A 15,984-nucleotide genomic window follows, 5' to 3' on the forward strand; every position below is an offset into this window, starting at 1 on the left:
TCCTGAAAACAGTTAAAGCCTCGGGCACTTTTACGGTGTTCAACGGAATAGCGTTCCAAACAAGGGTTTGAGCTGAAAAAGGGTTATTCGTGATAAAGCTCTTATAAGGAAAATACACAGTGATTATCATACCTGTTTATGAACGTATAAGATTAGGTACTCTAAATGTCCACAAATTTAATTGATGTTGCCTCTTTAATTTAACTAATTAAAAGTTAATTAAAACCTGAATACTAATATATAACAATTTTGCTATTTGTAATGCTGTCCAATATTGTATAATCATGCTAAGAACTTGGAAAAACTTGAAGAAAAACAATTTAAATCAAGATTTATTGTAAAAAATAAAATAAGAGATACAACTGAACTGAATTAAGAACAGTAAGAGATATTTCTATTAAATCTAATGCGTTTTTTTTCTTTTCATTTAATGAAACTAGTCATTTTTAGTTTATTTGATGAAACCACGTGTAGGTGTATAGTGACATCTAGAGGACAAATTGAGTCGTTTTCAAATATAATACTGCTTCAACAACTGCATGTTTATGCACGAGTTACGTGATCAGATTACTTTTTTCAAGCAACACATTAATGTTGTAAATGTGAAATTAATGTTACTTGTTAGTTAAAACGGTAATCTGATCACACTATCACCTGGACATGCATCTCACTTGCACAAAAACAGATTCGGTATTCTTCAAAATTAATAAAAACAGTGAATTGCAAACTTAGAATATTACGCAAACCGGCAATAATTAAAATGTTAAAAAGTACAAATATATCTTGTGTATTTAATCTCACTTTATGAAGTAATGTCTTTGGTGGATGACCTTCGACGATTCAATTCTGTGATCCAGAATGGCAGCACGGCTGAAAGGTTCGTTTGAGCCGATCCAGATACAGGCTTACATTTGCATTTCCTTCAGGCTCAGGCTTATTCATATCACTTTTACCTTTACAATTTTTCATTTTGTTATAAAAAAAAAACAAACAAGCCCAGTCCGAGTGAGAAAAAGCAATGCACAATTGATGCGACTGATTACTTTCAATGAAAAGTAATGCAATAAATTACTTTTTACGGAGTAATGCAATATTGTAACACATTACTAAAGTAACTTTCCCCAACACTGATAATTAGACATTTTTGAGGCAGATTATTACAATACTCAAAATGAATAAAATATAGTATGTATGTAGACCATTCATATGTGTTAGACATTTAAAATGAAAATGTTTAGTTAAATTCCTGAGAATGACAAAGGAACATTCAGTATCAAATTTGCTTCAACAAAAACATCCAAATGCACAAGCCTTTCAAAAGCATGTGAGATTTCATCAAACTTTAACGGAACAAAACTCGCTAAATAATAGACTGAATATCAAGTTTCGACCTAATTGTTATATTCCTCTCACTGGAATCTGGTTGTTTTAACAGAGTTTTGTGTACCTCCCTTTTGCTGTGTGAATGGTCTTTTGGGTCTTTTTTCTTTTCTGGGGTTGGGTGGCTTACATCTGAGTCTTGCCGTGTCCGAGCTTGTTCTCTTGGCCCACAGGTACAAATCCCACTGTGGCAGAACAACAAAAACGGCTAATACGCAGATTCCGTTTCTCTGATAGTCAAAAAATAATATTTAGTCATTTTATCCTTTTCATTAGAGGAATGCGATTTAACAACATAGCAAATCTACACTTTACATGATAAAAATATTAGCTGGTCAAAGGTATCAAAGGTTTACAATGAACAAAAGGCTCATTGTTCTAAAACAAGTAATATTGTCATTGTTTTTTTCCCCCACAAGATATACACATAATTTTTTTGTTGTTTATTGTTTTTTAATGGAAAAGGTTGAAAAAAAGGTAATCTCTCTTTTTTTCCATGAAATATGTTTCAACAAAAACACCTTCAAGTCCAAACCTCTGCATATAAAGCATCTCAAACCTCAAACTGAGACTAAAAGGAAAAACATTAGAAAACAACCAATTAAAAATGTGCACAAAAAAACAAAAATGAAACAGCATAAATATGTTAGGTCTCTCTATGCTGTGTTTCGCTCGCTGGAGTCTGATTGGTTTAGCAGAGGTTTGTGCTCTTCTTGTTTGCTATCTGATTGGTCTTTTGAGTCCGTTCCCTTTTCTGAGGTCGGATGTTCTGTGTCTGAGTCTTCATCGGAGTCTTCCTCGTCATTGCCCTCTCCGAGCTTGTTCTCTTGGCCCACTGGCACGGCTCCCTTCCTTTGTGGCAGAACAGTAAAGAAAGCTTCCTGCCAGTCTCGTTTCTCCAGGAATGCTAGGATGATCTCAAAAACTGCAGCAGGAGGGAACATGATTGGTTCATTTCTAGCAGGAAACTTAAAAGTATTATATTACCATGGAAACTCGCTTCCACCACGGAATAAAAAAATACATGTAATTTGCAACTTCTTCATCTCACAATTCTGATTTTTTTCCTCGCAATTGTTTATATCTATTTTTATATCACAATTGTTTATGATTTTTTATCTTGCAATTAGGACATGAGCGCATGGCGCAGGTGCACTTAGGGCGTGTCCGAATCCACTTTTGCTAGTTTAATGACGGAAAAACCGGTCGGCGCATGGTCCAAAACGGTTGTTCCTATTCTCTTAATGAGTCATGGGTGTGTTTTGGGCGTAACGTGCAATAAACCAATCAGAGTCTCATCTCCCATTCCCTTTAAAAGCCAGTTGCGCTTGCCCCATGGCGGAATTTGCGAACAGAAAGACTGAACGCTTCTCCAGAGAGGAATCCTTTTATTTTTAATAATTAAAAATGTTTGTGTGCTGCTGCGCATCCCTGTGTGTGTAATAAGCAGAGTGTACACTCGTTGTGTACCCGACTATAGCCGCATATTACTAACACACCCTTTAAATAACACAAAAATACTGCGCTATTGACTTCAGACCAGGTTTTTGTTGGTCAATGGCGCAGTCGTTTTCAGTTGCCTCAAAATAGCAACGCACCAACAATGCGCCTGCCCTAAGCACACCTCATTTTCAGACCAGCACGCCCATGGGCGAACAGATGGGCGCGGGTGCATTTGCTATTTAAACAACGTGGCGCTGAATGTGAAAATGATAACTGTGTCACGTCTGGCGTCACATTGCGCCGGGTGTATGATAGGGCCCTATGTCTCAAAGACTTTATAACTTGCAATATACAAACTTGCAATTGTGAGTTATAATGTCCGAATTGCAAGAAAAAAAAAGTCAGAATTGTGAGATAAAAAGTTGCAATTGCCTTTTTATTTTTTTATTTTGTGGCAGAAGCTTCCATACAATACAGAAGTCAATGTCATTTGAATGGATATCTGTTTACACATGGCATTAAGAAGCATTTCTGTCAATCCGATCGCAATTGTGCGACGCTAAATACAGGTGTAAACAGGATCTAAAATGTTTTGAGCTTGTCCACTTTTGACCACTTCCAGAGGTAGTCGAAAACGCTTTCAACCAGATTGCTTTCGTAGCGTAAACGCTCATGTGGTCAAATGTGTCGAACAGCAAAAAAAAAAAAAGAGCGCCTACTCTCCGCCTACTGACCTAATGCGTGAACATTATGGGAAGCGCGCTAGCCAGATGGGATTTAAACTTGGTCGGCTGAAGACCCAAGTTTGGTTTGAAGATGAAAAACGTACCAAGCACAATGTTCTCTCACTAGGGGTGTAATGGTACACGTATTCGTAACGAACCGTTTCGGTACAGGGCTTTCGGTTTGGTGCACGCCTGTACCGAACGGTTCCGAATGCAATCTTTAACAGTTCACAGTCGGCTTGTTTTAAGTGCGGAACACACTTCAACCCTAGTTCCCACTCGAACATATTAAGTGTTCAGTCCATTTCATCAGTTGAAATCTGATGGCTCAGAAAGGCCTCCATTGGCACAATGCACAGAACACTCAAGACCCTTAAAAGGTACTAAAGACGTCGTTACAAAGTCCATCTCACTACAGTGGTTCTAAAAAAACTTTATGGAGTGACGAGAATAGTTTTTGTGCGCAAAAAAACCCTAAATAACGACTTATATAGTGATGACGATTTCAAAACACAGCATCATGAAGCTTCGAAGCGTTATGAATCAGCGAGTCGATTCAGCGGTTTGGATCGCCAAAGTCACGTGATTTCAGCGGTTTGACACGCAATCCGAATCATGATTCGACTCACTGATTCATAACGCTTCGAAGCTTCATGATGCTGTGTTTTGAAATCGTCATCACTATACAAGTCGTTATTTAGGGTTTTTTTGCGCACAAAAACTATTCTCGTCACTCCATAAAGTTATTGTAGAACCACTGTAGTGAGATGGACTTTGTAACGACGTCTTTAGTACCTTTTAAGGGTCTTGAGAGTGAACCGTGCCATTGAGCCAATGGAGGACTTTCAGAGCCATCAGATTTCAACTAAAATATCTTCATTTGTGTTCCGAAGATGAACCGAGGTCTTACGGGTGTCGAACGACATGAGGGTAAGTAATTAATTACAATTTTCATTTTTGGGTGAACTAACCCTTTAATGCATGTTTAGATAAATCTATCATGAAAATGACAGCCCCTGTTTATAAATGATTAGATTTCAACAACGAATTGGAGAAAAAACATAATTTTATAACTGCCTTACGGGAAGTTTACATGTTTGCACACAATGTGTTATTTGAATGTTGATTATTATATCTAAACATGAATATCAGCTGAATCTAGGCTAATAGTTTGGGCTCTGTTGTTAACCTTTAATGTTACAATAATGTGTGAGTAAGGGCTCCCCATATAGTTTACAGCATTATCTTTAAGAAACTTTTAGTTATAATTGAATTAATTTAAGGACAGACACTTTTTTTCCCCAGAAAACCACTGTTTAATAAAAATAAATAAAAAGCAATTTTGTAAAACTGCTATACCGAACCCATACCGAACCGTGACTGCAAAACCGAGGTACGTACCGAACCGTCAGTTTTGTGTAACGTTACACCTCTCTCACCATTCCTGGTTTCTAACACACACTCACTGTGTTCGGCGTGATCTTGCGGCTGTCAGAGCAGAAACGAAAGCTGTTGCTCTCAGTATGCTTTTTCTGTCGTCTCCGGGCGCGTTCATATGTAAATTGCGTGAGCTTATTACATCCAGTAGATCTGAAAAAGCCCATACATTTACCCGCCCATAGACCCTCCCCTCGAAGAAATCAGGACAAAAGTGGTTGAAAGTGGACAAAAGAGACGGATTAAAACACCAGGTGTAAACGGGAATGTCTTCCTCGTCTATTTGTGATCCGATCAACCAAAACTCATCTTAATACCAGGTGTAAACAGGGCCTAGAGAGAACGTAAGAAAGGGCATCTCACCATGATTGACAGCGAGCACCTTGCGGCTATTCATCTTGACGAAACTGCCCAGCGGAAGCTGAGCATGAGCAATGCCAAGCTCTTGGGCTCGATCAAATGTGATTCCCTGTAATAAAGCAATTGAATTCCCCAAAACCAAGAGCTTGTAATAACTTCAAGGTAAAAAATAAAAACGTATGACAAGTGCCACCCTTTACTCAGCTCAGAATAAAATCACCTTGCAAGCAGGGCCTGTGAAATTACTTGGTGACTGTCAGGAGATAGAGCAGTGCCATGCACTTTACACAAATATTCATTTCACTGACTCCTTTTTCAGTTCTAACTGTACCAAGCCACTCACCTTATGGTGGTTGTGGTCCACCAGACCTCCAATCACATAGGCTTTGGCTTCATCCAGCTCCTGCAGCACATTGGGTGAATCAGACGTGAGGTAGACGAGGTCGTCCTTGCTCAGGATTTCATGAAACGCTTCAGGCTTGACATGGACATCCTACACCACATTGAAATTGCGACGTGTTAAAAGCATCGCTTTCCATTATCCAACATTCATTCATCAAATATACTCATAAAAGACGTTGTGTATACCCCTTCCCCTTTTCAGCCCTTTTCTTCAGGTTTGTATTTCCACAGTATGACGGTGAGATCTTACGGATTTATGAATGAACCGCTTGTTTTAAGATCATGTTTTTTTGGTTGTTATTTTGTAAACACAAGCCAAAAATGTTCATATTATTTGCTTATATAAAAATGTTTTTAATATTGCTAAAATGTATGCAGCAAACAGCAATTTTACAACATCAAATGACATTACAAAAATGTGAACAAAACAAATAACTGTAATATTTATTAGTGTAAGTATCTTACCTTCCAGTTGACCCAGCCTTTGTTAATTTCGTCCATGATTTGCTTCAACTGACCGTCATGACTTGTCAGGTAAAACTGTGGATATGAAAAGGCTGTTGAGGCTTTAAGTTTGATTTTAAAGATCCCATTTTCAGTATATATGAAGGAAACATGCCTGTACAGGATGGAGGGTGCGTCTGTTCTCAGCATAGCACCTCTGAATCTGCTTGTGAAGTTTCTTTACATCCTACACAATAAGAAATAAGTATGCAAGCTTTGTTCAATTTGGTTCTTTAAAGCACCTTTCAACAAGACTTTTCAGTGCAACAGCTAGATTGCATTACGAAAGTGAGCAAAGGAAGTTGTAAGATTTACTGAAGTTGTTGCTACTACAGATGTTGTGAAGTTGTTACCTTGAGCACCATGAGGTTATCAAAGCTGCAGTCTATGACCAGTCTGAGAGAGCTGGGCTCCGCCGACCTGCGCAAACGCTTCTTTCCCGTCCACTCCACTCCGTCGTCAGCCTGCGTTTGTCTCTCGAGTTTCCTCTGCTGCTTTCTCTCTTTCCGCTTCTGTCTGTACATCCGGGGGGAGACACACAAATATATAAATAGAATATAATATACAGTATATAAAGAACATATTAAACTCCAACATCACTATGACACGGGACAATTAAAGCTCCTGATATTCCTAACAATTTTCTTCAGAAATATCATATTTTATCCATTAAGATAATGTATACTACAATCTCAGACCAATATTTTATGCACTTTTCTCTGTTTGCTTGAAATTGCCTTTATGTACCTTACAGGGTTAGTTCACCCAAAAATGAAAATTCTGTCATTAATTAAAAGGTACTAAAGACGTCGTTACAAAGTCCATCTCACTACAGTGGTTCTACAATAACTTTATGAATCGGCGACAATAGTTTTTGTGCGCAAAAAAACCCCTAAATAACGACTTACATAGTGATGACGATTTCAAAACAAAGCATCATGAAGCTTCGAAGCGTTATGAATCAGCGAGTCGATTCAGCGGTTTGAATCGCCAAATTTCAGCAGTTTGGCGGTTTGACACGCGATCCGAATCTTCATTCGGCTCAGTGATTCATAACGCTTCGAAGCTTCATGATGCCTTGTTTTGAAATCGTCATCACTATGCAAGTCTTAATTTAGGGTTTTTTTGCGCACAAAAACTATTGTCCCCGATTCATAAAGTTATTGTAGAACCACTGTAGTGAGATGGACTTTGTAACGACGTCTTTAGTCCCGTTTAAGGGTCTTGTGAGTGAACGGTGCCATTGAGCCAATGGAGGACTTTCAGAGCCATCAGATTTCAACTAAAATATCTTCATTTGTGTTCTGAAGATGAACGGAGGTCTTACGGGTGTCCAACGACATGAGGGTAAGTCATTAATGACAGAATTTTCATTTTTGGGTGAACTAACCCTTTAAATTACAGTCTTTCGATGTCTCCATTTTGAGTGGATCTCCAAATAATGGGAAAAGTCAAGATTATCTATATAAAATGTATTTCTACAATCCAAATACCTTAGAATAATTTTCTCTCAAATATGAAAATATTTCATTTTATTAATGCAAGAATTCTGTCAACTATGTTAAAACACCCCCTAAAGACAAAAAAATGGTTTATTCCAAAACCATGTGACAAGTATCATGACGTCATTTTTTACTGCGGCAGATATTTTAAACACCTTATTTTAATTCTAATTATTCTATATTTTATCTCTAAGGACCTATTGTCAAGTCAAGTCAACTTTATTTATATAGCGCTTTTAACAATGCAGATTTCAAAGCAGCTTTACAGTGTTAAACAGGAAAATAATGCAGCATAATTTTATTCAGCTGTATAGCCGTTCTGGAGAAAACGCTGATGTCATCAGTTCATTTCAATTATCATACAGTGACAGTGTGGGCTTTAGATCAGTAATTAGATCAGTAATTTAGTTTATATGGTTCATTTAGTTTAATAATTAGATTTATTTGGATATTTAGTTGAAAAATGTAGTGTCCCCAACTGAGCAAGCCAAGCCAGAGGCAACAGTGGCAAGGAAACCAAAACCGAATTAGGTGACCTAATGGAGAAAAATAAACCTTGGGAGAAACCAGGCTCAGTCGGGGTGCCAGTTCTCCTCTGGCCAATTAACAAACAGCGTATGATTATTATTCTGGAAACTTTACAGGTCAGAGGTCATAATAGATCGGAATATTCGAAGGATCGGAGGCAACACGCCGGAGACGGGTTTATTGAGGATGACATATCGATTTAAGTATTATTAAATTGTAATATTCGAACAATCTGAGTCATCACGCCGGAGTATATTAATTTCCCGTCAACTATGTTGGGCAAATTGTTATGGTTTGCAATATTTTTATGATTTTAATTGAAATATATATTAAAATGTGAGGTTAACCTGAGCAAGAAAATAATATTTGGTTGGCCAGACAAGGCCTGCCATTAAAACTATGATGCAAAATTTGACTATGTTACCTGTCAACTGTGTTACTATTATAGTCAACTAGGTTTTGATTTTTTTTACATTTTAAATATCCAGACTGCTGTTTTTTATATTATTTCAGTGTTTAGTTTAAATCCACATGGACTGGAGTTTTGCATGACATTCTTAAATTATTTTTAAAGTAGATTTATATTTAAAAAAATGCTCGTTCTTAGTGACCATGCTGGGAATTTGACACAAATATCTGCAAAAAAATTTAATTCTTAGAAGTATTTTAAAATAATCACTGTATAGTGGCAGAATAAAGCAAAAACATTGATTATTTGAGTCACTTAAAAGCTACACTATGTAAGTTTTCCATCCACTAGAGGTCGCCTGTGCAAAACAAAGGTGTAGTTTGATGACTTCAAGTTTGAGCGCAGAATCTTGGGACATGTGGTCTTCACCTCACAGCCGGTGGAAAAGAGTCAGGATAGGACTCGGGCAGAAATCATGTTCATGGATGTGATTATAACGTTACTGTAGTCTGAAGCAGAGCAGGACCGAGTGTTGTGGAGCTGAGCAAGGCCGCTGGAGCGATTGCTAATAAGTTGAACGCAACACACGTCTCATGAGCAGAGGGACTTTTATTATGACACGGTCGCCGGCGCCACTTCCACTTTTCCGGTCATGAAGATGAGGTAACGCAGCTCTGTTTATCATATTAGATACATCTGAGTGTGTTGAAAAGGAAGTTATGAAGTTCGCTCTGCAGCTGCTATGACACTTGTTCACACTGCAGTGAGAGTAAAGCGTTTCTGCAGAATAAAAGCGTACACCGAGGGTAACGCAGATATGACACAATTGACAGGCGACTCCCTCACACGTCCCGGTTCCTTGGTGAAAATAGCAATTTTCTCACCATTTACAAATAGTTGGAAACATTTGGGATATTGTAAGTACTCAACTGAACAAAATATATAACACTGGCCTAGTGGTTTTTGGATATTTTACTGAAATTTGTTTACATAGTGCACCTTTAAAGTGTAGCACTTGATCAGTGTGTGTAGTGGTTTGTCCGTAACATAGTTGACAAGCACACCAAGGAAAACATCTTTATTTTGTAATATCAAAATGGTAATTTATAATTAAGCTTAGCAACTAGCAGATAAGTAACAATGATAAAATATATTGAAACCAAATGGTTGTTTTATTTAGAAAGATTATTGTTTTTACACTTTTTGCTGATGTGAAATGTGCCCTAAACTATAGAATGACTCTCTTATTAAATACAATTCTATCAGCATGAGCCACTTGAGCATGTATTAGTAGAGCAAACAGTTTTGCCATGCGTTTCATCATTTTGAATGGTTACTTGCATTGTTGTTATTGTTGACTAAAACCATTACAAGTCATTAAGCTGAAATAAGTAAATATTAGATGAAAATCCTAATACTAACTGAAATAAAAGTACTATTTCACACGCACTAACACGACTAAAACGGAAATAAATCAAAATAAAAGCTCATTCAGAATATGAATAAAAACTATAAGTGTATATAAATAATACTAAAATAACAGTGCTTACTTGCGAAGTTCTCTCTGTTCTTCCCATTGTTGATTCTTAAGAAGTCTCTTCCGTTGTCTTTTAGACAGTGTTTCAGTTTCTCCAGTCTGTACGGCCTCATTTTCATCCTTTGTAGATTCACTTTCATTGTTAGCACATTCATGGCTCCTCTCCTGCACTGCAGGTGCATTGGCCATATCGCTGGCCATTTAATCTGAAGATCCTGGAGTAGAAAAAAATGTTGAGAGATACTTAGACTTAGATCTCCAATACGAAAGTGTACAAATGACTGCACATTCAGTTAAACTACACAAGGATGTGGTTGAAATTCATAATTTATTTGGGCTTGAAAAAGATGTGCTCAACAATTGATAAAAAAGAAAAATGTCAAATATGTTACGTAAACACTTTCTGGAGCCTTATGTAACCAGATTTTAATGAAGGAAAATAAGATGTTTTTAAAGAGTCATTTTAAGGGTTAGTTCACCCAAAAATGAAACTTCTGTCATTACTTGTCGTTCCAAACCAGTAAGACCTTCATTCATCTTATGAAGCGACGATAATTCAACAAAAATAATGACTTTATTCAACAATTTCGTCTAGTCGCTTCATAAAATTAAGGTTCAACCACTGTAGTCACATGGACTATTTTAACGACATCTTTACTATCTTTCTGGACCTTGAGAGTGTTAATTAAATGGCTGTCTATGGAGGGGTCAGAGAGCTCTCAGATTTCATCAAAATATCTTAATTTGTGTTCCGAAGATGAATGAAAGTCTAAGAATGATATGAGGGTGAGTAAGTAATGACAGAAATTTCATTTTTGGGTGAACTATCCCTTTAAGAGAATGGTTCAATGACTTGAAAGTACCACTGGTCGAACCCCTGGGCAAATCTTTTAAGTGAACTGTTTTAAAAGATTCGACTCACTGAGATAAATCGGCATCCCGAGCAGTGCTCAAACAAATACACACCACACACCGATGAACAAAATCCGTTAGAATTTAGACACAATTGTGGTTACTGTATGCGCATTTAACCGCGACTATGATGTCTAGAAAAGCTTTCTACCAAAGACGGCTGAACTAAACGCTAACGTAAAACGGTAAAACTAACAACCTAACCTAATGTCCCTTTTGCCTGTGGTATCATGAACTATGACAGGTATTTTACTGTATAAAAGTAGTCTATTACTTCCCTATTATTTAACATGCAATACAGGTTAGCTTAAGATAAACATCAGCTGTATTCAGAGTCTGACAATCAAAACAATGCAAAACATCAGGGAACAATAAGACAAGCATGCCGAAATCCCTTATAAAATGGCCCATTTAATTCTGATGAATTACTACTAAGATAACAGAATTACAAATATAAAAGAGAAAACTACCTCTACTAAACTGCTGTCTTTGCAGTAGGGCTGTCATCATCTCATGTGCCGTAATGTGCTGCGTCATTTAAAAGCGACTCGTTCAGCGTGGGAACGTCCACAGTTCGCCATGTTGGTGAGGGCAAGTAAGAATATTTAGGCATTAGAAACATAGATGACCATAATAAAGGCCTTTATTATGGATATCTATGAGTAGAAATACCAGTGGAGCTACAACACTTTTAAAAGAAAACTCAGTTGAAGCTTTACCATCTCTTTCTCTTTGACACATCCCTTTTACTTTCTTTCAGAAAGATATTATTAGCCCAATGTCCCTTCTGTTATATCTGGTCATTATTTTAAAGATATTCCCTGGAAGAAAGTGTGGTCTTTTCAAATTTCACAAATATTTCATCACTAAAGTTAAAGAGGTATCTTTTAAATTGCTACATCAATTTTACCCTGTCAATCTTATAGGCCTTTAATATATATATCTTATATATAATCTTATATATAACATCTTATTATGCAATAGCAACAGGATACGGGTACAAGAAAATAGTGAAAATTTGTATTGGCTTTCAAAATTTCGACAAAAAATCTAAAAGACAAGTATTTTCTAATGAATCTATTTATTTATTAAGTTTTTTTGTTTGTTTTGTTTTTTACATTAGTGCAATTGTTTGTCTGTAAGTCCCTATTTATAATTTTTTGTAAAGAGTTGAATTATTTTGAAACTATTTCTATACTTCAAGCAATGTCAAAGCCTTAAAATCATAACTGTTTAGTATATTAATTGTATAATATGTATGTGTTTTTATAATGTACAATTGATTGTGTGCTGTGCAAAAAGGGAGTGGAAAAAAATAATAGAAAAGGTAAAAAAATTATATATATTTTTTTTTTTCTTCTTTTTTTCAAATTGCATTTATTGTATATTAGGCTATATATTTTTTTCTTTCTAAATTATATATATATTTATTTTTTCAAATTTTATTTATTTTAAATGATATATTACCCCTGTCTGAATTTTACAAAAACAGGGGTAGTGTTTAAATCATAATTTAAAAGATAACAATACTTGTTTATAATGAAAATATTATTTTCTGTTTCGTTATTTATTTAAACACACTATGATATATGGTATGTTAGACAGCATGGCTTGCAAAACACCCTCCCGACGTATAAATTCACACCATATTATGTTTCATGCACAGGTGGTCAACTGAAATATTCTGCCATCCTCATAGCATACACACATTAGCCTACATGGTTACAGTGCTTTTAATGTAGCACTGTCAGGAAAAAAAAGGCACACATATAGGCCTAGCACAAAACTGACCATGAACTTTGCATGCACAGACATTCTCAGAACATTGGCAAGGTTCTGGCAAGGTTCTCTCAAAGTTATGAACAAACGTTCTCCCAGAAACACAGTCTACACATCATTCATGGAATTGCATTGATAAGTTCAGTGAATTTAAAATGATAAAACATATGTCAGTCTTAATTCAGAGCACTGCTGTGAGAGCATGGCACCTGACTAGAGTTACAGCTAATATGGACGTTTGCATTCCCACTGCTGCTTAGGAATGTGTGTCAGTCTTTTAACTACTACACTGTCACCTTTCACATTAGCACTTTGCAACACATATTAGCATATGGATTTGTCGCTTCCTATATATTCATTCTCCTGATCATAGCCTTACAAATGAGCTTAATGTGGAGTTCTTAGTATGCTTCTGAGATGGTAAAAATACTCTGTACAGCTGACAGATAGTTGTTGGCAAACAGTCAGGCTCTAGTAAACAACACCCAACTTCAGCACTCATTGAAACATAAGCAAATTACACTGAGGGGAAAAAAGTTAAATGTACTTAAAGGCACAATATGTAAGATTTTTGGATTAAAATATCCAAAAACCTAACCTGACAAACCAGACCCATATCAAGATGTTGGGTCTGGAAACTCACCATTGACAGGGCTCAATCCGAGGGGCGGGATAAACGGTTGTCTTTCAAATTCCCTCTGCCCGCAATTGGATAGCGCCATGAGCGCCACAACCAACCAGAGCAAAGAAGAAGGTGAAGCCGAGCTAACGTTAGTTGATAGACTTTCGCCGTATCCTGTCGGCAAAACTCCGAACACATCTTCTTTTCTTAAGAATGACTTCAGTGCCATTCTTTGTTCTTTTCTCAAAGCAAAGCTTAAAGGGTTAGTTCACCCAAAAATGAAAATTCTGTCATTAATTACTCACCCTCATGTCGTTCGACACCCGTAAGACCTCCGTTCGTCTTCAGAACACAAATGAAGATATTTTAGTTTAAATCTGATGTCTCTGAAAGGCCTCCATTGGCACAATGGCACGGTTCACTCTCAAGACCCTTAAAAGGTATTAAAGACGTCGTTATAAAGTCCATCTCACTACAGTGGTTCTACAATAACTTTATGAATCGGCGAGACTAGTTTTTGTGCGCAAAAAAACCCTAAATAACGACTTACATAGTGATGACGATTTCAAAACAAGGCATCATGAAGCTTCGAAGAGTTATGAATCAGTGAGTCGAATCATGATTCGGATCGCGTGTCAAACCGCCAAACTGCTGAAATTAGGCGATTCAAACCACTGAATCGACTCGCTGATTCATAACGCTTCGAAGCTTCATGATGCTTTGTTTTGAAATCGTCACAAAAACTATTCTCGCCGATTCATAAAGTTATTTTAGAACCACTGTAGTGAGATGGACTTTGTAACAACGTCTTTAGTACCTTTTAAGGGTCTTGAGAGTGTAAAGTGCATCGTGCCAATGGAGGCCTTTCAGAGCCATCAGATTTCAACTAAAATATCTTCATTTCTGTTCCGAAGATGAACGGAGGTCTGACGGGTGTCGAACGGCATGAGGGTAAGTAATTAATGACAGAATTTTCATTTTTGGGTGAACTAACCTTTTAACCCCAAGTCTTCCAGAGTCGTGGCCAAAGCCGATTCAAAAGACTGCTGTTCGCCAGCTCCTTTGTTTACGAGTAGCACGCAGAACCTCCGCAACTCTGCCGTGACGTGCCGTCATTATGTTAAGCCCGCCCACCGACTCTATACACGCTGTGATTGGCCTGACCAGAGTTTGGTTTTTCCAGCTCTCAGCTCTATCGAGAGTTGCTAGACTACACTCGCGGCAAAATACATTTTCTGCCGCTAGGGTGTGTCTAGAGTTCTAGGCTACCAAAAACCACTATAACAATGTTATATACTTTGACTTCAAGGCGTCATCAAGCTATGCCTTTGTTTTGAATAAGCAATTTCTAGCAGCGGAAAAATACATAATGTGGCTTTCATTCTTCTTTTGCAAGTTTTTGCATGCATATTTTTTAAGGAATTTCGGAATTAAGTAAAATCTATGTAACTAAGTTAAGTATAATTAAAGGTGAAGTATGTAAGTGCAGCTAGTGGTCGAATAGGTATTGCAGTCCAAATTCAAAATATTGGAGATAGTTGTTTCCTAAATTTCCAAAATGAACACCAGATGTCACAGTAAATACAGCTGGACAGTGAAAAATGCAGTGAAACAGTCTGTCGTCTTGTTCATTATTCATGCCCCAGAGCATGATGGGAACACCAGTATCAGAAAGTTGAGTGGATAACTTTATAACAATGATATTTACACTTTCATTTCTACAAGCTTATATTGAGTACTAACATAGAATTTACTTTTTAATACAATTTATTTATTATTTACTTCACCACAGAATCATTTTTAGTAAAAAAAAATTTAAATTATATGATCAATGAGTTACGACAACATATGTTTTTACATTGCTTTAACTCATCAAAATAAGTTTCACCGTTTTTAGTTTTATTCAAGAACAATTTTTTTTTTAAAAGTCAGTTTAATGTAATTTAAGTTGAAATGACTTAAAGATCAAAGTTGATTGTACTTAAACATTTAAGGCAGCAACTTTTTTTTTTTACAGTGTACTTACTACCAGGGCCATAGCCACCATACATATTGAGGGGGACAAGTCCCCTTGAAAATTAGAAATGGCCAAATTGTCCCCCTTCAATATTTGACATTGTTGATGCTGCTCTGCTGTACTCCATTACACACCACTTTGTTTGTTGTAAGGATGACAAAAATAAAATGTTACATATTTAGGTTGGTCTGCCTCATTGGTCTAACAGCACTCGTCACTGTCAGAATGAGTGAGATGGCCAATCAAATCAAAGAAGGCGGGGCTTACTGTTAGTGCGAATTCCAACACGGCACTTTAGTTATAGCAGTGAAAGAGTGCATCGTAAGTAGCTAAACATTTAATATTTGACAACTCTTTTATGATAAAAACAGTAATATCGAGTGATGCAAACTACTTGACATTTTTTATGAAATTTCACCATTTTGAA

At 36.7% G+C, this 15,984-nt stretch overlaps 1 protein-coding gene across 2 annotated transcripts; it reads right to left on the bottom strand.

Annotated features, from left to right (window-relative positions):
* Positions 1-323: 323 nt before the first annotated feature.
* On the bottom strand, positions 324-11,671 carry trmt10a (tRNA methyltransferase 10A). 2 transcript variants are annotated; one of them, XR_013818339.1, is made up of 9 exons: positions 11,610-11,671; positions 10,241-10,442; positions 6,605-6,767; positions 6,367-6,438; positions 6,213-6,287; positions 5,689-5,838; positions 5,349-5,454; positions 1,737-2,305; positions 425-1,689 (listed from the first exon to the last, which is right to left on the bottom strand). XR_013818339.1 is itself a non-coding variant. In XM_079841382.1 (8 exons), exons 2-8 carry the CDS (start codon positions 10,426-10,428, stop codon positions 2,037-2,039), a joined length of 1,023 nt encoding a protein of 340 aa, XP_079697508.1. In that variant the 5' UTR covers positions 10,429-10,442; positions 11,610-11,671; the 3' UTR covers positions 324-2,036. The 2 variants fall into 2 exon arrangements, 1 of the variants encoding a protein (XP_079697508.1); XM_079841382.1 differs by having other exon boundaries at positions 324-2,305.
* Between the last annotated feature and the right edge of the window lie 4,313 nt (positions 11,672-15,984).

Source organism: Gobio gobio, assembly GCF_949357685.1.
Source record: "Gobio gobio genome assembly, chromosome: 2".
Lineage (NCBI taxonomy): Eukaryota > Metazoa > Chordata > Actinopteri > Cypriniformes > Gobionidae > Gobio > Gobio gobio.

Excerpts from the sequence above, each read along its gene's own strand:
- trmt10a (XM_079841382.1), bottom strand. The coding sequence starts at position 10,428 with ATGGCCAGCGATATGGCCAATGCACCTGCAGTGCAGGAGAGGAGCCAT. Across the intron at positions 5,455-5,688 it reads TGGACCACAACCACCATAAG|GGAATCACATTTGATCGAGC; the intron begins GTGAGTGGCTTG and ends GCTTTATTACAG. Across the intron at positions 2,306-5,348 it reads GGTGCTCGCTGTCAATCATG|TTTTTGAGATCATCCTAGCA; the intron begins GTGAGATGCCCT and ends CTCCTGCTGCAG.